Here is a 23,177-nt window from a genome sequence, read left to right as displayed (position 1 = left end):
AAGTAAATTTGTGTCTTTTTTATCGTTTTGTGTTCCTTTGTTGTTTTTGTCTCTTTAAAGTCATTTTGTGTCTCTGAAGTATATTTGTATCTTTTGTTGGTCATTTTGTGTCTCTATATATTCCCTTTGCATGTCTTCCTAGTTGTTTCATGTCTCTTTATAGTACATTTTCAACCCTTTGTGGTAATTTTGTGTCTTGTTGAGGTTGGTAAATGTTAATATGAGTGACATTTTGAAGGTGACCAGGGGTGGACACTTTGGGCCCCTGGGCCTTTTCCCCGTAGGCCTGTTCAGTAATCCATTAATGGATTTACATCATAGTGGGAAATCAGCAAAAACTACATGTAAATATCTATTTTTTGAAGATTCTAAAGCTGTAGATAAACTTTCATGTTTTTATTATGTATGTATGTGTATTAAAAGTTTATTAAAAAAAACAAAGTATGAGCTTAGTACTTCATGAGAGCAGCACATCCAACATATTTCAGCTTTAACAATAAAAAAACAAGCATCACATCTGTTCATCACTTTGGAAAGTAATATGAAAATATATAGACTGTCATTAAACAAGTCAGTAAATAAGAGTTTTTTCTCCAGAATAGGCAGCCATAATAATGTGGTATGAAAAGTGACAAAAGGACATCTTACCATTTCTCACCTTCAGTGGTAGTTGACTCCCCCTAGTGGACAAAAGGTGCAGTGATTGTTGACTTTTGCATCAGATGAGTAAATTCAAACTATTTTGATGGAAAACACAGACAACTTGCATTCAATTAACTGTACTCAGTTTTTAATATTTTGTAGAAATATTAACCTTCATTAGGAGAAGACCTAAAGTGTTTCATCCAACTTGAACATGAAATGTTGACAACGTGAAGTACCGAAAAATCCAAGAGGTGTAAATCTGTTTAGTTGACAGCCAACCACAAATAAAATATCCCTTCTTAAAAAATCCACTTGATAAAGAGGAACAGTATTGGCAAAACCAGTAGAACACACAAACTGGGACAAAATACCTGCTGTGTGATTTATAATGGAAGTTGTAGTGTTAATAAATCCAACAAATGGATAGTGATTAGCAAAATATTTTTAGCTTGGCACAATATTATTTTTTGGGGACTGAAATGATGAATGGAAAAACGCAGTGCCATCAGAGAGCAACACAGAACAGAAAACTGCAACGTAACGTGAAGTAGGAAGCAAATTTGCCCCAAATTCTCTATAAATAAGAACATTAACTGGAAAATATCGTCCTTCCTATAAACTACACAACTATATTTGTATAACAAAAGTTCATAACCAACATCTTTGATTTGATTAGATAAATTAAATGGCAGGAAAATATGTATAAATATAGAGAAGAGAACACAGTGGTCCACTCTATCTTCACTTGGAGAATAAAGTCTTCAGTTTGCATTGATGCAGACTTCCTGTGGTCTGACATGTTCGTGGGACAGAGCGGGACTAAAGGAGTGCTACTAGTTGTACGGGGGAAATAAAACATTCAAGTATTAAATACTAGTGTAAACAAATCTATCTGTAGTACAGTACATCACTATAGTCGTGGGAATATTATATGATCTCCTTCATCAGTGCTGATATCGCTACATGTGAAAAAGCATTGAAGTTAACCACGATGTCTGTTAGATGTACCGATTCTGTGTGTGTCCCATATTAACAATCACATCCTCTAATGTTTCGGAGTGACGTGTGGTGACAGGTGAGAGGTGAGGTTTTTTTTTTATGGTGCTCCATCTGGAATCCACAGTACTTTACTCTGTTCCTGCTCCACGATGGTCATGATCTGAGTGCAAATGTATGAGACGCTGCCTCCTTGGACAACGCCTGCAACACAGTGGGGGTGGGGAGGAATATTTGCATGAGGAGTGTTAAAATGTCTGTCAGATTTAAACACCCGGGGCTGCAACTAGTGATTAGTCTCATTATTAATTAATCTGTCTTATTATCATTTGTCTATAAAATGCTTGAAAATTGTTATTGTTAGTATTAGAAAAAACACAAACAATCAAAACTGATGCAGCAGAAACCCAGATAAACTTCTTTTATGTCATTCATTCTTCTTGCCTGCCTAAACTCATGGCCTTCATTATCCATAATGCACCTCAACACCCAGCAGTTCTGTTTGTGGTGTGTTACGCCGACAGCGGCTAATGTAGCCTCGAGTTTCTAGCCTTAAGCTGAGCTAAAGAGCGGACCGCAGAGGTCTGGTAAGATCGCCTCTTTTCAACTCCACACCAACTTTTTTTTTTTGAACCAATGCATCACTTGAGGCAATGCATCAGAATTTGGCCGCTCTCTATCTGGAGCCATGAAAGGCTTTATACAATTTTTTCCCCCGAATACGAAGTATTCCTCCCCCAAGGCCTGTAAGAGATATCAACACTAATGCCCTCAACAGTCTTTGCAGCCTCATTACTTCAGTTCTGGAGTTTCGGACTACAGGGTGATGAGTTCAACTTCATGCCACAGGACACTCAGATTTATAACTGCTGTTAATTAAAGTTCTCATCGCCGTGGCTCGTGTGCAGAAGTTGGCCAGCTACCACGCCCTGTTAGAGGGATCAGTGGGCGAATGTGTTCATTTCCACAACCCTTCCCCATAAATTGCCACCAGTTCTAGAGTCATTAATCAGCCGGATAGTCGAGTGTGTCAGACTGGCTGCTGCTCCAGATACCAAAGCTTTATCTCTAATCTGAGAAAGACCACAGAGAGAATCTGTGCTCCAAAAACATCAGATAACCTGCAAAACTGCTGGAGACTCACACTGGTTAAACTGGATCATACTGAAAAATTACACTCGCTCATTTATTTGTTTATTTTGCTTTCTTCTGGATAATAGAAAACCTTGCTTTGTAACTAATAACACATTCGTGTAGCGTTGGAATAATCGTAAAAATTAGTTCCCAGCTGAGAATATCCTCGCAAACACCCTTTGCAGCCTGGATCAACATCAGCTTTCTTGTGCCGCCTTCAGGCACCTTCTACAAGTTTGAACCCTGAGCGAATGGGTTTGATTTATTTCAAAAACATGGGAAAAAAGGCAATGAACAACAAGGTAAGAAATGGTTCCCAAATTGCAAAAAATTAGTAGATTTAGAAAATTGTTTTTAAAAAGCTAGGGGAAAAACGCTTAGGGAAATAAGATAGGGAGAATCTATATGTATAATTATCCTACTTACAGATTTAGAATTATGTTACGAAATTATCAAGCACCATTTCCAGGTCATTTTCACAAATTTAAATGTAATTTTCTTCTTTCCACATTTAACTAATTCCTTGCAAATTTCGGGGTCATTTCCTCTTTCGTGGTTCATTGCCTTCTCCCCAGGTTTTTATAAGAAATTAAGCCACCTTGCTCAGGTTTCAAAGGGTTAACTCGGAACAACAACTTGGAAAGCTGGCGAAAACTTTGTTTCAGGACTTGATGGCTTTGGACGTCTTACATGCAGAAACATGAATTCCTAAAATTACACTTAATTGGTCTGTGGGGACAAAAGTGTTAAAGAGATGAACTTTTATTCGCACACTGGTGTTCAGCATGTAGTGGCACTCAAATTATTCATTATATGCAAATTTAGTCCTTCATTCAGTACACTTACCGAGCACAGACGATATCTCTACGAGGTCAAAATAATTATTGTTACTCTGTTTTTTGGGGTTTATTTTGTTTTTTTCATTCTATATTTAGCACCTTGAAGAAAAAATAAGTCATTTCCACCAACCTGTGAAGAAGCGGCTGTAGTCCTGCTCTATTTTCTGTGCCGCCTCATACTGCTCCTTGGAATGTTTCTGTGAGAGTTTATCCCGCAGGTACAGAGGGTCCTTCTGCTCTCTGTAGAGACAACATCAGTGCCTGTCAGCATCCCTGACAATCTCAGTTCACACACAGAATCATAACACGGTGCAAGACGTGGAAAGAGTCAAGAGTTTGCCCTAATCACTAAAAAATCTTTGAAAACTGCCTCTTATTGTATCGCTTAAAACCTGTTGGCTCTACTCACGTCTACAGACTCTCCCTCTTCAGCTTTTTGGCATTGTGTTTGTATGTTTGTTGCTAGATTTCAACAAGTCTCCCTTGAATAAAAACAAAAAACCAGAACACCTTCATTTTGAAGATCTGATCCATCTGCTTACTTCACTCTGACCTGACCAGATGATGAATTTTACACAACTGCAAAGTGTAGCTGAAGGATATGACTGTATACTGACGTACTAAAAGTAGTGATATGCGTAAAATCTTCCATTGTCTTTAAATGCATCACGATACTGATACAGTGTGTATCATGACTTTATTATGTAAATTAATCAAAGTAAATCCTCTGGAAATTGTATTGGGAATAACCAAACACCTTAAAATACTTAGGAACAATCTTGTTTAAATGTTTAATTGTAACGTGAAACATGAATTTTTTGGTCGGTGGCAGAGATGAGGGTAGAACAGAGCTATCGTTTCTTGGTGAGTTTTTTCTGCGATTTTGTGTTTTTCACTCTGCACGTGAGATTCCAGTGCCTTTATTCCCATCATGCAGAATTTGAAAAACTTTTGCATAAAATACACTGATCCTTCTACACCTTGCCTTGTACCAGTTTCAACCATGTCGCAAAATTCTGGTTAAAAGCCAATTTTTGGTGAATTTGCTCTTCCCTATGTCGTCTGGGGTACAGTGACAGCTAGCTAGGAGTCGGTGGATTCTCCGTTGAGCATCCCGACCAAAATCAAAAATGAGTATTGTCGGCTCCACTATCTCAATCTGTGTGGCATTAATGCAAGAGGCATCTAGTAAATACATTTTTAAAGAAAAAAAACAGAAAAGGAAAAAAAGATCTACCACATATTTTGAGATGTTACAATGTGATGTCAAAAACTATAAAAGAAACACTAAAAAAAAAAATCATATGTCCCCCGTATTAGCATTTAAAGGCATTTAGCAAGGCATTTAAAAGACTTATTCAAGACAATTTACAATGTGCAATTATTTTCCATGTGCAATTGGCGTAAAGATTTTTCACTGTTGGGTTTTGCATCTCTTTTTTTTTTACTATTTATATTGTTCTTTTGGTTCTATTTATCTTGTACATACCTTGCTTGGACATCCCTTTGCTGCTGTAACAATGCTAATTTCCCCATTGTGGGACTAAAAGGATGATCTTAACCAATAAATACCTTTTTTAGATAACATCCAACGCCTTTTCAAAGCCTCAGATACTGTGTTAAAGGGACATTTTAATACATGGTATAGCAAAGTCTCTAATTCAGGTGCTAACTAAAGCAAGTCTAGTAGACAAACCATGACAGAGGTCTGAGATGTCTTTAGTGCAAATCTTTCCAGCCCACAGATTAACTCCATATCTTGCAGTCTTAAGAAGAGGTCATGTGACATCTCGGTCCCCAGTCTTCATCCACTGGGAGCCCCTGAGGTAACTCAGAATCCCACTCCCATCTCTCCCTGGCACCCAGTATGGAGTCAACATATTGGTCTGCTCATGCCTCCCAGAGGATAATAAAAACATGAAAAAGCCTCCTGTCAGTCGCCGCAGCAGGCAGGCAGTGGGAGGTGTGTTTGTGTGTATGTGGTGGCTGCGGCAGGCGGGGGACGCGAGTGTTTTAGCCGCCCACGCCACAAAGCGGAGCCACAGGCCCTGCGAGCTCTCCCTGGACAGCTGGCACTCAGCTGATGACAACGAAGGCTTAGCGGGAATCAATCTCCACCATGTTCGCCTGCTGCACCACTTCATAGATTTGTGGGCGTGTATGGCTGAGAAAGCCTGTTTCTGCCAGACCTGAGCACGTCTTTATGAACACGCACATGCACACACAAACGAAGTAACATGCTGCGGGTTCAGCAGATTTAATCTTCACATGCGATTACAAATGGAAAAGCAGAGGGATCTTTGAAATATCACGATCATCCTATCAGAACCTCAGCAGGTGGTGAGAGAGAGCGAGCTGTGGTTTCTGAACTAATGACACTATGATCTAATCACGCTGATCAATTAGTTTTTTGTTGTGTCTGCAGGATGAATGTGATTATGAAAGCAGCAAGACTCCTGCAGATGTCCATTTCCTGAGGGTCTGTCTCGATGGAAAGAAAATTAAATGAGAGCAATCAAAGATTATATTTCCTGGAAGGAGAACTGATAGATAAGAGCTTTTTTGGGAGAAATGTGTAGCTGAGTCATTCTAACATCCATCTTCTTGATCAAAACATTGTCCTGACTGCGAAAAGACAGCATTTAGCACAAATTATCCTCTACATTTGTGTGCAGCTGTTCCATTTTTGATTATATATGCAGTTAATATGCAGGTAACTGCAAAATAAAAACAGGTAAAAACAAGATATACCGCCCCGCGTTTGTATGCCTCAGAGCACGAGTCAAGCTGCACGTAGAGTTTGCATCAATGTCTGTGAAAATGTGGACGCTTCACACACAGAAGATCAACAAAATTAGCACAGTTTCAAGGTAGACATCAAAGTTATCATGATGAGGGCACCATGACCTTGATCTTCAGCCACCATGTTCTAAGTTCATTCTTGAGTACAAGTGGATGTTTATGCCACATTTAAGGACATTCCCTCAAGGTCATCTTCAGATATTGGGCTCATGAATATGGGACAAATGCAAGGTTACTGTGACCTTGACCTTTAAACACCAAATATTAATCAACTCATTGTTGAGTGTGAATGTTTGTAACAAATTTAAAGAAATTCCCTCAAAGTGATCTTGAGATATCGCTTTCACAATATTTGAGATATCTGCAAGGTCACCATGACCTTGACCTGTGACCACCAAACTCAAATCAGCTAATCTTTGAGTCTAAGTGGACATTTGTGCCAAATTTTGAGTAATTATCTCAAGGTGTTCTTGAGATATCGTGTTCACAAGCGTGAGACTAATGAGGTCACAGTGACCTTTACCTTTAACCTATGACCACCAAAATCTAATCAGCTCATTCCCGAGTCTAAGTGAATGTTTGTGTCAGATTTAAAGAAACTCCTTCGAAGTGTTCTTGAGATATCATTTTCAAAGGAATGCGTCGAAAGGACAATCCAAATACATAATGCCTCCGGCCTCAGCCAGCCCAGAGGCATGATGAGGTGCTACAGACACTGCAATGTATGTAAATGACTTGTGTGCATTAATATTTCGGATCTTGATTTTAAATTGGGTCTGCATTTTTGTAAAATCACATTTTCTAATATTGTCATAAACACCCTCCAGAAACAAAGGCCTTAAATAAATGATTTTCTCAGCACATCATTTAAGGATCTGAACTTGAAACTGAAATTGTGTAAACAGCAGTGGCACCAAAACACAAAGCACACTTGACATAAACTTGGCATGTCTTCAAACAAGAAAGCAAAAAAAAAGAAAGAAAGAAAGAAAGAAAGTGAAACATCTTTTAAGTCATGGGATTACTCACTTTATCTGCTTGGCATTTTTGTAGCGAATGAATATGACGATTGGGTAGATGTGAACGCTGTGAAGGCGCTCGATGGCATGAGGGGCAATGTCAAGTAAACAGTGACAGTCCTATGAGAGAAAATGACAGCAAAACATTGCATGAGATATGGGGGTGGTTCAAAGCAGACTGTTGCAAGAAACATGCCAAATGACTTGTGTTTCCCATACCTTGCAATGTTTTTTGGATACTTAATTACAATGGAGACAGACTTTCTGAATTGCATAGTTGCATAGCTTATAGAGAACAAATCTAAATCTAAACTAATGGTGTCACTGTTCTAAAGCTACCAGTGTTGTGCAAGTTCACACTCAAAAAGGGATATAAGGGACATAAATCCATGCAAATTTAAATAAACTAGTTCATGTTCATAGTTCAAGATTTTGAATGTTGAACTAAGTCAGCTGTCCTAAAAAAAAGAACTAGTTCATTCTCATTTTGATGCATCATTTGAAATGCGTTGCCTCTGTGGACTTTGTTTTTTTTAGAGCTGGCAGACACAATTAGCTGAAAAATATGAGTTTTTTTCTGTTGGCTGTACTGTATTGTTCATATACCTGTAACATGTAACATGTAAAAATATAATAACATGTTAAAGACCTGAGGGCAGCAGAAGGGGTTGATATTTTTGAAAGCGAACTCAAGACTTACCTTTTTAGTCTGACTTTTAATTGAACTTTACCAGCTTGTTTATTGACTATTTATACATTTTCATCTGTTTTGCTAGATGGTATATCATTTTATTATTACCTACCTACCTACCCACAGTATATCTACCTACCTATCTATCTCCATATGTCGGTCTGTCTGTCTATATCTATATCTCTGTTTTTTTAATGCATTCATGTGCAACACTAGCCATTATATTAAACAATCAGCATTTACTTCTTACTGATATGTTGAAGTGAAAAAACTATTTCCACCTTAAAATCAAAAAGGAGCATTTTGGATGTATTGAACTCAGTTCAAGCAAAAAGTAGTTCACGCAATTACTTGACTCCAAAGTCCTATTTAAGTTACTGTTTTAATCAAATTGGCATTTCAGCCATATTCCCTTATTTTATTATTTCCAACTATAGACAAATATTACATCAGAATACTGATGCAAACATCATGTACTGCTAAGTACCCTCAGATCTAGGGGGACTTGTCTCGCATTTGCAGCCTGAGGTTATAAAAACAGCAGAGCACAAGCTTGGCAGCTGTAAGCTTCTAGTCCACAGAAGTCTCACATTGATATGCAGTTTAATCCACAGTGAGATTAATTTACCTTCTCTGTGATCTCTTTTATAGACGCTACAGTTGTCACATCAAAATGGCCGCTCCTCCGTTTGTAGTCGATGAACACACAATCCTTCACTCCCCGCTCTATTGCCTGCTGAGATGCCTTCATGATCTCTGAAAGTAAAATACATTTCGAAAATGGTACAATTCACACCGACATAGTTCCCTCTAATTGTTACATTCATTTCATAAGTGGTGAAAGCCCTCTCTACAGTATGACATCTATGTCAAATTCAACATTAACAAATAACAGACTGACTGTGTGTGTATGGGCTCACCAGGCAGACAGCGACAGAACTTGGCAGGAGCCTCTTTTACCAACATGTCCTTACTGGCCTCCACTAATGGACCGAGGATCAGCACTGGTCTGGGGAAGGAGCACTCCACCCTCTGGACGCGCTGGTACATCAGGCTGACTCCGTCTAAGCAGGAAACACAAATCATGACAAAATACAGACTGCAAAGAGATACAGCTTCCTTTAAATAATTACAGTCATTAATGTACATGTCCTGGTAATGGTGAGCCAACATGCTTTTTAACACAAATGCAATCTGATGTGACTGGTGTGACCTGGATATACATTTTCGACAGCGAAATCAAATTCAACTCCTTCTTTTCAATGAGTGCCTTTATTCTCTAAACTTGAGTACCCCTTTCAACAAATACTTCTGTGCCTTTACTACCATAAGAAATCTTGAGAGCAGAAATACTTCCTCCTCCACTGCTGTGACTAAGTTCACTCCAGAATCCATCACTTTCTTTAAACCACTATGCAGCTTTCCTTATGCATTTTTAATAAAGCCTCTGCAGTAGATGAATTCTCACCTTCTGCGATGGGTAAAGAATCTGTGCTTATGGCGTCCAGAGCCATCACGTCCTTCCCGTCCTTTGATCCGCTGCGTTTGTGCTTCAGCCTCCGACGGAAGAAGGATCTCCGTGCAGCGGCCGATAGACTCTTGCTGGTGCCGTTATCGTCTTTCATGTCAGCCATGCTGTGTCTCCTGTAGAACTCCTGGTCCATCCTTAAGGAGACACATCAGCTTGTAAACTCACTGTAATCTATAATCACACTACAACATACTCTAAAAATAAAAGTCTGGACTTACATATATTTACTTGGAATCTGCCCTTTTTCCAGCTTCTGTGCATTCTCGTCGAGTTGCCAGGCCATCCAATAGCCAAAATTCCCATTTGGTAGCGAATCATCAACATACAGGATGTCATCTTTCTTAAAGCTCAGCTCCTGCTCTACCTCTGCCACCCGCTCATAAAGTGCTCTGACAAGAGATGAACAATGAAGCAGCAGGAAATTATGATGAATACATTCACCTCACCTTTGAACAAGGACATAAGAGACAGAGACAATCTGAGAGAAGATTATGAACATTAAAGATATATAAGGAAGATTTTGTGTTTAAGATTCAACCCTTTCATCGATTCAGATTTAATTTAGTCTAGATAAAAAACACCAAAACTTGGTATGAGAATTCCTTGCGTGGCTTCTTTATTGAGCCTCCTAAATACTGCCAAACACCTTGGTACTGAGGTTATAATGACATATCTTAAAACTGTTGGGATGTTTTTTTCGATTGTTTAGACAGTGAGGGTACCTTATGAAAAATCCATCTCCGGGGGACTCTTTGATTGCAGAGAGGTTGTCCACACAGTTCTGGACCTTGAATGTAATTGTTTCAGCCGGTTTCAACATCTCCAGGTAAGCCTCTTCTTTAGTTTTGTTCTTCATGCTGACGCCGTTGTACTGTTTGAAAACATCAGTTACACAGTGTTGAAAAACAGGACACAGAGCTCGGCTGCCAACACAGAGTGACTCATCAGTTTCAGTAAAAGCAGCCAAACAATGCACAAAAAAATAGCTTTAGAGAGTTGAGTTGTATTTTACAAGCCTATCTGCAGCTTAATGTGCTATATATTAGAGCAGATCATGAACCTGAAATAAAATCACTCTACTCTACTGTACTCTTGGTCTCATACTACAAATAATTGGTATCGACCCTGAAAAAACAATATCAGTTGACCCCTACTTTTGTATCTTTCTTATCAAGTTATGGCGGCATCCTCTGCCACCTGTATTTTTCAGAAAGAGGATGAAGAGGAAGTGATTGGCTTTCTGATATCACAGAAAAACAAACAAATCGTCAAAAACTAGGGAGGATGGATGCTCGTTCGGTGGTGCAAGACTGAGAGGTTGCAAGTTCTGGAGGGACAAGTCTCGCCCTACTGTGCTGTGATTGGCTAGAGTGTAAATGCATTGTCCAGTCATAGCATTTATAGATCAGGTGCAAAAAGGGGTATGTGGATACTTGGGGAAAGCAGACTGAGGGCTCTCAGCTGCAGGCATGGACCTCGACCTCCAGCTCTTCCTCTGGTTCTAGTTTGGGTCAGTGGGGCTTGCTAGAGGCTGCTTAGGGGCTGTTGAGTAAAGCCACATGGCTGAGAGTCAAACCAGGGCCCGCAGGGCCTGCTGGAGGATTTACCAGGGCTGGAGAGGCAGTTGCAGTGGGTGAGCGGAGAGTCAGTGAACATGTTTAAAAACCAGAGTGACAGCGGGAAGTTTTCAGGGTCTGTGTCCATGGCCGAGTGTCTACTCTCTGCTGTCCTCCAGTGCCCACATCCCCCTGAGTGTGCAGTGTCCAACATGCTTTGCAAACTCTGGCTTGAATTTCAGCAACCTGGTTCTACTGTATCTCACTGCCTCTATGCAACATTCAACAAGCCCCTCTGACCCAGGCTGTATGCTGCTCCTTTGCCAGAGAACCAGAGGGAGAGTGGGAGGTCAGCAGGGTCCGTGCCAATGGCTGAGTGCCCGCTTTCGGCCGTCCTCCTGTGTCCGCACAACCTGGATGTAAAGCCTCCTACATGCTTGCTGCGTTGCTTTCATGGACACGCAAAAATGTTGGATTTCAGGGCTCTAGCCAATCACAGAACAGTAGGGCGGGCCTTGCCAAGAAAAGCAGTGGGATCACTAACAACAAGTCCATCCAGACCATCTATTCTAGCACCAACCAAATTGAAATTTTGAGAGGTGTGACCCAGTAGGTCAATATTCCCACATTGTGCCTAATTATTCATTAGCACCAACTACCCAAGTCATTTTAAAAGTGCTCATGATGTTTTTAGTTGGAATGGTTTCGTTGTACCTCCAGTATCAGGTCTCCAGGCAGCAGGCCATCAGGACTCTTCGCAGGGCTGTCGTCATCCAGACTCTCCACAAAGACGCCATAAAGGTTCCCTCCACAGACCTGCAGTCCAAGCTCCACCTGGACCCTCTTCAGCCTCACAAGCCGCGGCTCTGCAGCCCGACGCGTACTGGAACCAGGAAGCCTAAAAAAAACCTCACAGTAAATCTTTGAATTTGTCTGTTCCTCCTCCTTAATGCCACCACAATGCTTTAAAGTTGATATTGGCTAAAGTAACGCAAAACAGTCACCTATCAAAAGTCATCCGAAATATATTCTGGCCCTACCTGAAGGAGTTATGAGGGCTGGTGGCAGGAGTCGTCTGTTTGGACGGTGGCGTCATGGTGCCCTCGTCCTGCTCACTCAGCGTGTCGACGGTGGAGTTGTTATCTGGTGTGGTGGCTCCGCTGTCGTGCGGAGTCGGCTGGTTGCTGATGGACTCCATACGAGAACTGAGGATGACAAGAGTGGAGTCAAAATCTTCTCAACTCTTCCCTTAATTACTTGAGTCAAACGCTCTTCAATAAGTTTCAGAAATATTGTCAGTCTTGACAGAACTTAAAACGACAGAAAAGTTGTGACATACATTGTCTGCTGTTTTGGGAATTTTACTAAAACTATGAGCAAGAACTAATACTGGCCTAGTACACAAGAGACCCAAAAAAGAGGTTAAATTAAACAATTTGATTGTATTTCTATATTTTTATTTTCTTTTATTTACATATTTAAAACTGTTTTACAGAATTATTATCATTTTTAAGATTTTTTTTCCTAGTAATTTCTCATTTTTATTTAATTTTTGTATTTATGTATGTTTTGCAAATTTTTAGGTCATTTTCTTGTTCATGGGTCATTTCTTCTTCTGTTGTTCAAAGGGCTTAATGTATGATTTGATTGTATTTCCAATCTTTGCTGAGCAACAGTGTTGTGTGAAAGGAATTAAAAGCTCGTTCCATATACTGTAGATGACAGTCCTTGATATATAAGCTTGTTGAGTACAGAGCATTAAGCAAATAATAGCCCGGCTATTAATTGAAGTTTTACGGTATTTACTCTGCTGTTAGTGTTTGCATTTGTTAGCTAATCTCATTTGTACTACTGGCACTGTGTGTTGTCCATTTGACTGCATACTCATAATGTGAGTTTGCTGTAAACGCAGTGTTATGTATTCATTGTTTGTACAGTAACATATTCCAAGTTTTTACATTTAACTGAGACTAAAATCCATGAAACCAATCATTGTGAATTATTGTTGTGGTGCTCCTCTTACCCTGAACGAGAGTGGTTGCCCAGCTGAAACATGTGAGGATTATACTGAGCCAAAATGGTGACTGTGTCGCACTGCTGCCCAATCACCAGCCGTGCCTGCTGCTCGTTAGCATTGCGAAGGTTGATTCCATTGAACTGGAAAGAGCAGTGATTCATTAGTAACAGAAAGGGACACTAAACAAAAGTCAGATGTGTAGTTGAAGTGTGGTGGCTGCTGTACCTCGAGGAGTTGGTCTCCGTACTCTAAACGAGCTTGGTGCGCGATGCTGCCTGCCGTCACTTTGGACACAAATACTCCCCCGTTCTCTCCGCTCACAATAGAGATCCCCAGTGGCTCTGCTCCTTTCTGTACCGTCACATTGCGTGGCTCCTCCAAGTATGGCCTTCAGGCGGGAGGAAAGAGAAACACTTAGTGTAATATTCTGAGTGAAAGCATGTCGACTGCTGACAGGATGCAACATGCAACTCAGAATGATATAAACGTCCAAAGCAAGTGTTGCAAAGCAGCTCTCTGTGCTGTGATTTGCTTCTAGAGCAAAGATGAATTGCCAGCCTTCAGGTTTAAAAGTCTCCACAGTCACATATGGGAGATGCGTGGGACATGTCGAGTGCATTTCAACTCAAAGTCATGCAATTATGCAAAATTAAACAGCATTCTGAATAAATAACAAGCAAAGAAAAGATGATGACTTGAAGGCATACACATCTACTGGTATTCTTTATCAGGGCTTTTAAACATTCAAACAAGTCTAACACCACTGCTGCTACATTCAGGGTTCCCACACATATTTAACCATTAATTTCAAAGCCTTTTCATAATTTTTTACCTCATTTTCATTTTTTCATTTACATTTATTTAAGTAATACAGTAATACATTGTTAAACACTTTCTCCCAGGCGTTTGCATACATGCAAACTGTTAGAGCTTTCTAACTTTCCACGCTTGTCATACGTTCCTGTGGCAAACCAGGTGTATGCACCAAGTGACCTCACAAGCTTTTTTGCTCATTTTCAGGAAATCTTCATGTAACTTTAATTAATGTCTTTCTAATTTTGGGAGTCATTTCTTGTAAAGTTGCTGACTGTCTCTTTTAAATGGTCTTATAAAAAAAAATCGGGCCAATTTGTTCAGATTCAAAACAACTTCCAGGCCAGGGAAACATTTTTTTTCTAATTTCATAATTATTCCAGGAATTTCATGACCATGGGAATCCTGTACATCATATATCTGCAGCATGTACCAAGATTATAGTTAACTAAAACAATTTTCGTTTTCTGAGATAAAAATAAAAACTTATAAAAAACTATACTAACACTGGTGTATAAACAGAGAGTCTTGATATTGCTGCTCTAACAGTCTTGCAGGGAGTGCATACACTGTAGGAGCTACAAGCAGCACAGTACAAACCTCAAGCTTCTTAAAGAGAGGAACTCGGGCTTAACAGCCAGTGGAAGTCTGACAGAGGAAGTGTTATAAGAGACAAATCTAAGACAGAGATGGAGAGAGGAAAGACAGAGAGTAATCACCTGAAGAAGGAGGAAAAGATTTCAGGTTAAAATGAACATCAGCAGAGAGATGAGAAGAAAATGATAGATGGAGAGTCGGAGTTCTAACGATACGAGGATGGAGGCTCACAGCTTTGTTTACTGCTTTACAAGCACTAAATCACAATGAAGCAGACAGAGGTACAGACAAATGGCGGAAAACGTGTCGTGTTCTGCTGAATGATGGCGGCGTAACGACCAGAACAAGGGACTAGCCTACCCATCCTTCCGCCTGTCACCAACTGGAGCAGGGCTGACTGATATCCTGGGCTGGATGGAAATGGAGCTCTGCGATTGGCTGCTGGTGAAAGATGATGTCTCCAGGTTGACGGGGGACATCGGAGGTGTCGGGCTGCTACACTCTGAATGTGAAAGGGAGCCTGGAGTAGAGGAGAGTAAACGCATGAAATCAGACTTCCTGTTTGCTCCTGTTGTGCTCGTTATCAGATGATGTAGCTGCCAAACTTCAACCACACCTCTGTCAGATCCAGCGGAGCGTGGATAACGGGTTGGAGGGATCTTGATGCGCTCCGCCCTGAACTGTAAAGCACTGGAGGAGCCTTAAGACCAAAAACGCACAAAACTTATTAATTAGAAAAAAACATTTTCTCACTTGCCTAAGTAGTCAGGATGTTGTTTAGTGATGGTGATAATCTGTTTTTCCCAACCTTGTGATTGCTCTGATGAATTACTGCAATGATAGTGTTTGATGAGGCTGAGCAGTCACTGTCTGAGCTGAGCCAGACAGTGTGATAGGCAATATAGTATCTCCTGATGATGTCTAAAAGCTTTAATATGTGTCCTTCCCTGTGGGATGTACAGAAATATTGCTGTCTTTTTTTACACGATGTTTCGTAACAATGTAACAATTCTGTTAATTTCTAGATTAATTTCAAGAAATTATTTTCCAAAAGTTACCCAAAGTTTTTTTTTAAGCATCAGAATATATACATCAGAATCAGAGATTTTGCCTTTTTTATTCCATGGTTTCTTCTTCCTGGCCACTACATTACCCACAATGCTACTTGGTTATGTTATCTAAGTAGCAGCTTATGTAGCCTCAAATCCACTAGCCTCAAGCAAAGATGAGGCCTACAGAAGTCTGGTAAGCTCACTTCTTTACTACTCCACACTTCTAATTTTCTTTCATTTTTAAATGTAATCTTTTTTTTTAAAGGTATTTCTTAGTGTTCAAAATGATATTTTAACATTTCTGCAGAATCACTTTTTGGGAACAAATGTTCTGGTTACTTACTGCTTTCTTGAACAGAAATGACCTCTAACAAAACAGTTATATCTGCACTATCTAACTATCTGCATGGCTAGAAACTACTAGAAGTAAGAGAAAAGAATATGTTCTAGTACATGGGTGAGCTGATCCTCTAAACACGAGAATATAAGTCATAGGACATAGGATCAAAGTTATGATTCGTCTAAATCTAGGGCTGCATACGTACCCAGTCTGGCACTGGAGGGCAGGGAGTTGGTGCTGTGCGGTGGTTGGCTGCAGCTCGTCTCAGTCGAGTCCCCGGTGCGCTTGTGGCTGAGGTCCAGGCTGAGGCGACCTTGATGCTGGGGGCTAAAAGTGGAGAAAAAAGGCCTCGGTAAGTCCCTGCGCGGTCAATCATTCAACCCAGAGCAAGATGTAATTTGCTACATGCCATCTGTTCCTCAGATCTGGGGCAGGGTAACTGTTGCTCTGTACAATAAAATGCACCATCACAGGGTTTATAAAATGAATGTTGAATATGAAAGAAACTAAACTGGGGCTGCAAATAATGGGTACTTTCAGTATGAAAATGTTTTTAAAAATCATTGTTAAATGTATGAAATGTCAGAAAATAGCAAAAAAAAATTCCGTCACAACTTTGCAGAGCCTGAAGGTGATGTCCTCAAATTTCCTGTTTTGTGCAACCAGCATTCCCAAACATACAGATTTTCACCTTTAAGATCACATTAAACAAAGGACACAGCAGATATTGTGACATATCACAGTGTTATGAGTACCAGCTTTTCCTTCTTTGACAAGTCAAAATATCTGCAGTGAAAAAGGTCTATTAGTGTAAACAAAGAAAAATGTAAAGAGTGGAAAATGCAAACACGGTAAGATGTTAGCACCTTGTGTGTGAATGTGGGTGGACGCCTGAGCTGGGAGCTGGAGGACAGTTGTTGGTCTGGATCTCGTGGCTCCAGGCAGTGTAGACCGGGTTCCTCATCACAGCCGTCACAGCAGGGCACGGGGCCAAACCGCGCTGTGCTGGGTCTGGAGGAACAGACACAGAGATGAGAGCTAAAACTACAGTTGTGTTACATTTCCATCCTACGATGGTTGTTTGGTTGTAATCTCCTCCCGGCTCCTCAGGACCCTCAGATCAGACTTTACCTTAGTTCAACGCATGTGCTCAATACAAACACTAATGTACTGTGTTGGAAATGAATAAGTATTATCCTACTTATAAATAAAATTATTATTATTATTATTAGGGATCGACAGATTACCAGCCTGGCAAATTAATAGGGCCCACATTTTGCCAATTATCTGTACTGGCATTTTATTTTAATGATCGCCGATAAAACCGATCAATTAAAAAGTGCTAAGAAAGCATAAGAGGAACTTTTACTGTGTAGAAACCTCAGGGAGCTATTTTTATTTATACATTTCTTATTTAATTTTTACTTGGCGTTATAAAAAAAGTTGCTTGGAACTTGCTGTGTATGATGTTGAAAGTCTCAGTTTTTATTATACATTTGCCAAATATAATAATAATAATAATAATTGTTCTTATTCTTATCATCAACATTATATTTATTTTTTTATTATAACAATTTCTTGTAAAACTTGCCTGGTGTTTTGTAAACATGATAAAATCAAACTGGCTCGCATACATTAAGGAAGATGCGTAATTTGGGAAGAAATCAAAGAAAGGTGAGTGATGGTAAACAAAATGTCACACATCGACGTATATTTGAGCCAAGAAACAATTTCATCATACACAACAAACTTCCATGACTTTTCCAAAACTCTCAATGATTTTGACTAATTCCATAACTTTTCCAGGCCTGGAAAATGTGACTGTGACATTTCCTGACTTTTTCAGATTTTCATGACCGTGGGAGCTCTTGACTGTGGCATTGCTCTCTCATACACTGGTCAAAGTCTGTGATAAATATGGAGACTCTTTAAAAATCCTTCAAATCACACGTTGCATTCAGATGCTGATGGACGATCGGCTCAGCAGAACACAGAGGAGGCAAAGTTGTTCAGATGACTTACGCCCTGTGATGCTGCCGTAGCTGGGGGGTGCAAAGGGCATGCTGTACCGATTAGTTCTCATGGGAGAGAAGCGTAACAAGTCCATCGGCTCTGGGGAGTGCTCGTCATTAGAGAAACTCTGTACCTGCGAGAAGCAATCACACAGCTATGAACACCTGGGCTGCAAATGACGATTGTTTTTCTAATCAATTGATCAAATCTGGAAACACACACATCAACAAGAATCTGATGAGGACAGTATCTTAGTTACCTGCATGGGAACAGGGATGTGTAATGGAGTAACATTTCGCCGCAGTGCCGGGGCTGATTTTGGCCGGTACCTCCTCTTCTGCCGCTCCTCTGCCCTGTGTCGACTCCCCTCCTCCTCAGCAGGTTTCTTGGAGACGCTCTTTGTCTCTCCTGGAGGAGCATCGCTGTAATAGAGCTGGTTATTTGCCTCTCCCGCATCCTTCGGGCTCGTAGCTTGGGCTGGGGAGGCCGGAGGAGTGCCGGTGGTGATGGTGGAGTCCGACGCCGAGCTGTTCTGCTGGCGATGTTTAAACCTGAATGAGTCGCTCCTGGCTGGTGGGGTGGGAGGAGTCTGAGCCGATTCAGATATCGAGTTCTGCGGCGAGTGCTTGGGCACCTGAGAAAGAGACATGTAGTCCAGTTTCGGGGGCACCTCCGGTCTCCTGAAAGCATTCACATCAAAGATGGACTTCCTCTGTTTGACTTTTTTGTAGATGGAGAGCTGGGCACACTCAGGAAGAGAAGCTCCTGCTATGACTTTAGGCCACGTGCCTCCGCTGGGCTTCACTGATGAGCTCTGCACTCGGTCCACAGCGGTCTGAGGTGAGCTGCAGTCGGAGAGCACGGGGGTGAAGGTGAACGGGCGATGGTGGAGCTCCGGCCTCCTGTAGCATAAGTCCGGGTGGGGCTCTGAGGGGCTGTGGGAGGTGGAGAGGGAGCGGGAGTGCAGGGAGCTGTTGGAAAAAGGCTTGTGGTGGCAGTGAGAGCTGCTGCTGCTGCTGTCCAGAGAGTCACCGGCGTCCTTACACATTTCGTCCCCTCGGCCGCCAAGTTCACAGCTGCAAACATCTGTTTGTGTGGAGCAGTTGTGTTTGGGACAGTTGTGCTTGGAGTTCCTGCAGTTCCTGGCATGGATCTCACAGGACTGGAGCCGGGAAATCTTTTCAGAGTCTCTCAAACCTTCAAATAAACTCTGTCCAGAGCAGCTCTGTGGGAGGAACTGTGGAGGGAGGTCAAAAATGATTTCACATTACTTCATTTTCAATTAACAAGAAATGAAAGCATACAAGTTTGTGTGTGTGGGACTGAGGTTTTCACCTTCATGAGGGAGATGCTGAGAGAATCACGACAGTTTCTCAGCAGAGACTCGCATTCAGAGAGCGACTTGTTATCGAGTGCTATGCCATTAATCTGTAGTGGACAAAAAACAAGGAGACAAAAATTCACAACTTGCCTTCATAGTCAGCATAATATACATCAATATACTTGGCAAAGCATATGTGGGAATTGCAAAGTTCACCAAGTGTAGCTGCTAAGCCTAAACTTAAAGCCACTGAGGGCTGCCAAGACGGGCTATTAACGGACGCGCTCGCCTGAAATTCATCAGCTGTTTTTCTGGTGAAAACAAGACTCCCAATTTGTTGTTTGATGCTGTTTATTTGTCACCATCATGGTCTTCAATCAACCATCTGTGTCCATAAACATTAATCAAAGCACAACTTTTCACAACTACAATTAGCAGGACATCCCATGGCGTAACAGTAAAAACTTCCATCTAGCAACACACCTCAATTCATGATGGTTCCTACCTACATTAACGCTCGCACCCAGTACCATGACAGTAACCCCTTCAGAACAGGTAGCATCCTACGTGCATTTACATTAGGAATGGCTCCTATACGAAGTATGTCCATGAAAATCCGTGGTTTGGTTTACTACTTTTTCTCAAAGCTGACAACATGCATAGTAAATCTGCCTGCTTATTTAGCGTGCTGTTGATGGAGGAGAAGAAAAAGATCTTGGACAAAGATTTTGCTTTTTCTAAATCTGATACAAGCAGAAGGTGTTTAATGTTGCTGTTAGACACCTTGTATCCTTATCTGGTGGTACAAAACAGTAAAATGCATTAGTTTCCTGTACACTAATTACCAAAACTGTAAACTATGAAAATAGGCACATAGTAGGCTCTTCAAAGTACTAATATTTCATGTATATCATATGTATATCATGGTCCTTGATAAAAGACAACATGCCAGTGGTCACTAGAAGGCACTAAAGGCCAATGTATCTTCCCGAAAGCTGTTTCATGTCATCAAATGACATCATCTTTTCTCATGTAACTTTAAAACTTTTTTGGGCAGCATACTCACAGCTAACAGTCTATCCCCGACAGTAAGAGCGCAGTCTCTGGCAGCTGGACTGCCTGGAGCCAGAGTGGCAACAAACACTCCATTTTCCAGACCTATGCCGCTGTCTGAGGGTGAGACGGAAAAAATATCAGAATCAAGAAAAATCTACATTTACATATCATGTTCTCTCTACCAGTAACAGAAAATGTATAATATATTTATCAATCAGAACATCAAGTACACAGCTAAAAAACTTAAGTAATTACATCTGTGGTACTAAATAAAAGTGATGACTACTGTATTTTGTATACTGTAAAATCTTTAGTTGCCTGTCATCAGCAGTATTTTGATTTTAACCACGTTATATATTTTTTGCAATAAAATTCCTCCACTAAAAACTAGGCAAAGCCCAATTTAATTTTATATAGATGTTTTCATACAATGCATTATAGTATTTTTATTAAACTGTAATTCTATTCAATTCAATTTCATTATATTAAATTGACTGTTTTTTTCTACCATACATTTTTGACAGATTTTGTTACTAGATTCATTTTTTATTTGTATTTTTAAGTCAGATTTTTATTAAATAACATTGACAATTTGTCATTAGTTTTATACAGAATATGTAATGTATATAAATTAATTTCTATTTGCATCTACTTCTTTTTTCTTAATTATTTTAATATTTATTGTATGAAATTACTTTTATTTTCAGATTTCTATTATATTACATTGACTTTTGCACCTTTGGCAATGCATTATACTAGGAATTTCTTTTTTTTTTTAACAAATCCATGCATTTTGTTAACATATTCTATGGTTTATAGTGTATTTTTTTTTTTTGCAAAAGTATTTCTTAGTGTGACTGTTAGAGGGTTAACCAGAGCTTGAAGCAGACCTTTCTGTCCAGCCAGGTTTATCTGGATCGGAGTGATGATGCGCCCTCCCAGTGACTTCCTTCTGCGAACCACCATATTGATCACTCCCTCGCCGCTCAGCACCGCTTTGATTACCTGCTTCCTGTCCTTATTGGTCAGGTCCACATCGTTAATTTTCAACAACCAATCGTTCACCCTGCATAGAGAGAACCAGAGTGACGGATCAATCAATCAAATTCTCCAGAAAGAAAATAAGTAGACAAATAAAATGATTATGCACTTTTACTTCTCGTACCAGTGTCTTTTTTTAAAAAATATATATTATGTAAAGCAATTTAAAGCTGCCTCTGTATAAAATAAATTAATGTGCCATGAAAAACGAATAAGTAAAAATTACAAAATGTGGCCACCTTTTATAGAGCAGTTCATTGTATCAAATTTTCCCCCTCTTTTAATTAATTAATTTTTTGCTATACATTATAATGCTGTTATACTTTGTTTGTGCATGCACAAGTACACATGTATGTATGTGTATAGGTTTATGTGTGATGAACAATATAACTACATCACATTAAATACAGACAAATGTCTGAGGTGGCAAAGAAAGCAGTGAGAGATTTACCTTAATCTTCCTTCAGCAATACTTCCTTTATCCACCTTACTGACAAATATGCCACAATCTCCTGGTAAATAAGGATCATTTACCCCTTCAGCGATATCAAACCCAAGTGCTTTCAAATCCATGTCCTGAAGAAGACAAAACATCATTAATTTACAGTTCGATACTCCATCAAAATTTGTTTCACTCAAATTCAATTTGCTGAATAAAAATTGAGAAAATAATGTTTTTTACTCTGTGCTTCTCAAATTCTACAACTTCTGTCTCCCACTCCATCGAGTCTGTGTCGATGGCTGAGTCGTGTGAACTGTGAGCCATCAGCTGACGAAACCTTGCTTCCTTTTCTAACTGGTCCTCCATCTTTTCTCTGCAGGACACAGAAATGTGATCTTAGATCAACAGTCTCCTTTCAGTCCTTTTACTCAGTCAGTGACATACTTCCTCCACAGGGTGGCACAAAAGATCTGGTATCAAATCATTCTGGAGAGGAGCACAAACTCTGACACAAGTAGAAACTTACTGATTAACATTCAAGGTTCAAACCTAAAAATAGTGCAGAAAATGACGAGACGTAAATAAAAAGTGTTGAGGAATCACTCACTTTAGTTCTTTGAGTTCCCGCACAGCGTCGTTCTTCTGCTTCCTCGTGTCATCTAGATTCCTCAGAGCGTCTGCCAGATCACTCACGGCTCTGTCCCTCTCTCGCCTCAGGTTGTCACATAGCGTGCTGACAGATGCGCGCACAAAATCAGGATCACACAAAATGTAAACATATCTATTTTCATCCAAGTCTGTCTTCACGAACGTGCAACATAAACACGACATATTTCCACATTAGAGATCTTCTGAACCTGTTCCTCACCGTATGCTCTCCCTCTCTGCCACTATCTTGTCCCTCTCCTGGAAGGCCCAGTCTCGGCGGCACTTGGCGACCTCGGCCTCTTGCACTGCCTCCTTCAGCTCCTGAGAAATCGCCTCGTACTGTTTCCTCAGCATATCGATCTCCTTGTTGGCTCGTTCCATGTCCAGAGTGGCAGAGTCTTGTTTCTGGAGGAATTTAGGGACATAAGAGGTGATAAAGGTCAGTGTAGGGCTGTAAAAATGATGTGAGCAGGAGCTTTTTAAATTTAAATTGAGCTTAATGGTGTAGAGGACACATTTTAAAGAACTTAGCTTGATTTGATCATTTTCCAGTTTGTGAACATTACAGTTTGCTTTCGGCTCCAACTCATTTAAGAGACACTTGAGGCTGTGTTCATCTCGAAA

General features: G+C 40.3%; 1 protein-coding gene across 3 annotated transcripts in view; it reads right to left on the bottom strand.

Annotated features, from left to right (window-relative positions):
* Positions 1–768: 768 nt before the first annotated feature.
* The window catches only part of LOC121958637 (disks large homolog 5-like), a 43,526-nt gene continuing 21,117 nt past the window's right edge, over positions 769–23,177 (bottom strand). For 2 of the 3 annotated variants that reach the window (XM_088069976.1, XM_088069977.1), the window contains exons 9-34: positions 22,774–22,958; positions 22,513–22,638; positions 22,146–22,278; positions 21,915–22,039; positions 21,313–21,488; positions 20,433–20,536; positions 19,381–19,473; positions 18,305–19,282; positions 18,055–18,178; positions 16,899–17,043; positions 16,238–16,359; positions 15,257–15,340; positions 15,001–15,160; positions 14,644–14,721; positions 13,456–13,618; positions 13,237–13,370; positions 12,254–12,418; positions 11,928–12,111; positions 10,380–10,528; positions 9,876–10,046; positions 9,595–9,791; positions 9,047–9,190; positions 8,755–8,882; positions 7,446–7,555; positions 3,745–3,854; positions 769–1,845 (exon numbers count right to left, since the gene is read on the bottom strand). In XM_088069976.1, coding sequence (XP_087926102.1) covers positions 1,742–1,845; positions 3,745–3,854; positions 7,446–7,555; positions 8,755–8,882; positions 9,047–9,190; positions 9,595–9,791; positions 9,876–10,046; positions 10,380–10,528; positions 11,928–12,111; positions 12,254–12,418; positions 13,237–13,370; positions 13,456–13,618; positions 14,644–14,721; positions 15,001–15,160; positions 15,257–15,340; positions 16,238–16,359; positions 16,899–17,043; positions 18,055–18,178; positions 18,305–19,282; positions 19,381–19,473; positions 20,433–20,536; positions 21,313–21,488; positions 21,915–22,039; positions 22,146–22,278; positions 22,513–22,638; positions 22,774–22,958 — 4,392 coding nt within the window. In that variant the 3' untranslated portion in view covers positions 769–1,741. The remainder of the gene's footprint in view (positions 1,846–3,744; positions 3,855–7,445; positions 7,556–8,754; positions 8,883–9,046; positions 9,191–9,594; positions 9,792–9,875; positions 10,047–10,379; positions 10,529–11,927; positions 12,112–12,253; positions 12,419–13,236; positions 13,371–13,455; positions 13,619–14,643; positions 14,722–15,000; positions 15,161–15,256; positions 15,341–16,237; positions 16,360–16,898; positions 17,044–18,054; positions 18,179–18,304; positions 19,283–19,380; positions 19,474–20,432; positions 20,537–21,312; positions 21,489–21,914; positions 22,040–22,145; positions 22,279–22,512; positions 22,639–22,773; positions 22,959–23,177) is intronic. The other variant, XM_042507702.2, reaches the window with a different exon arrangement.

This window comes from Plectropomus leopardus, chromosome 19, assembly GCF_026936395.1.
Source record: "Plectropomus leopardus strain MGB_pleo_1.0 chromosome 19, ASM2693639v1, whole genome shotgun sequence".
Taxonomy (NCBI): domain Eukaryota; kingdom Metazoa; phylum Chordata; class Actinopteri; order Perciformes; family Serranidae; genus Plectropomus; species Plectropomus leopardus.
Note: the sequence above shows the minus strand (reverse complement) of the source record. Positions and strands in the feature narration are given on the sequence as shown.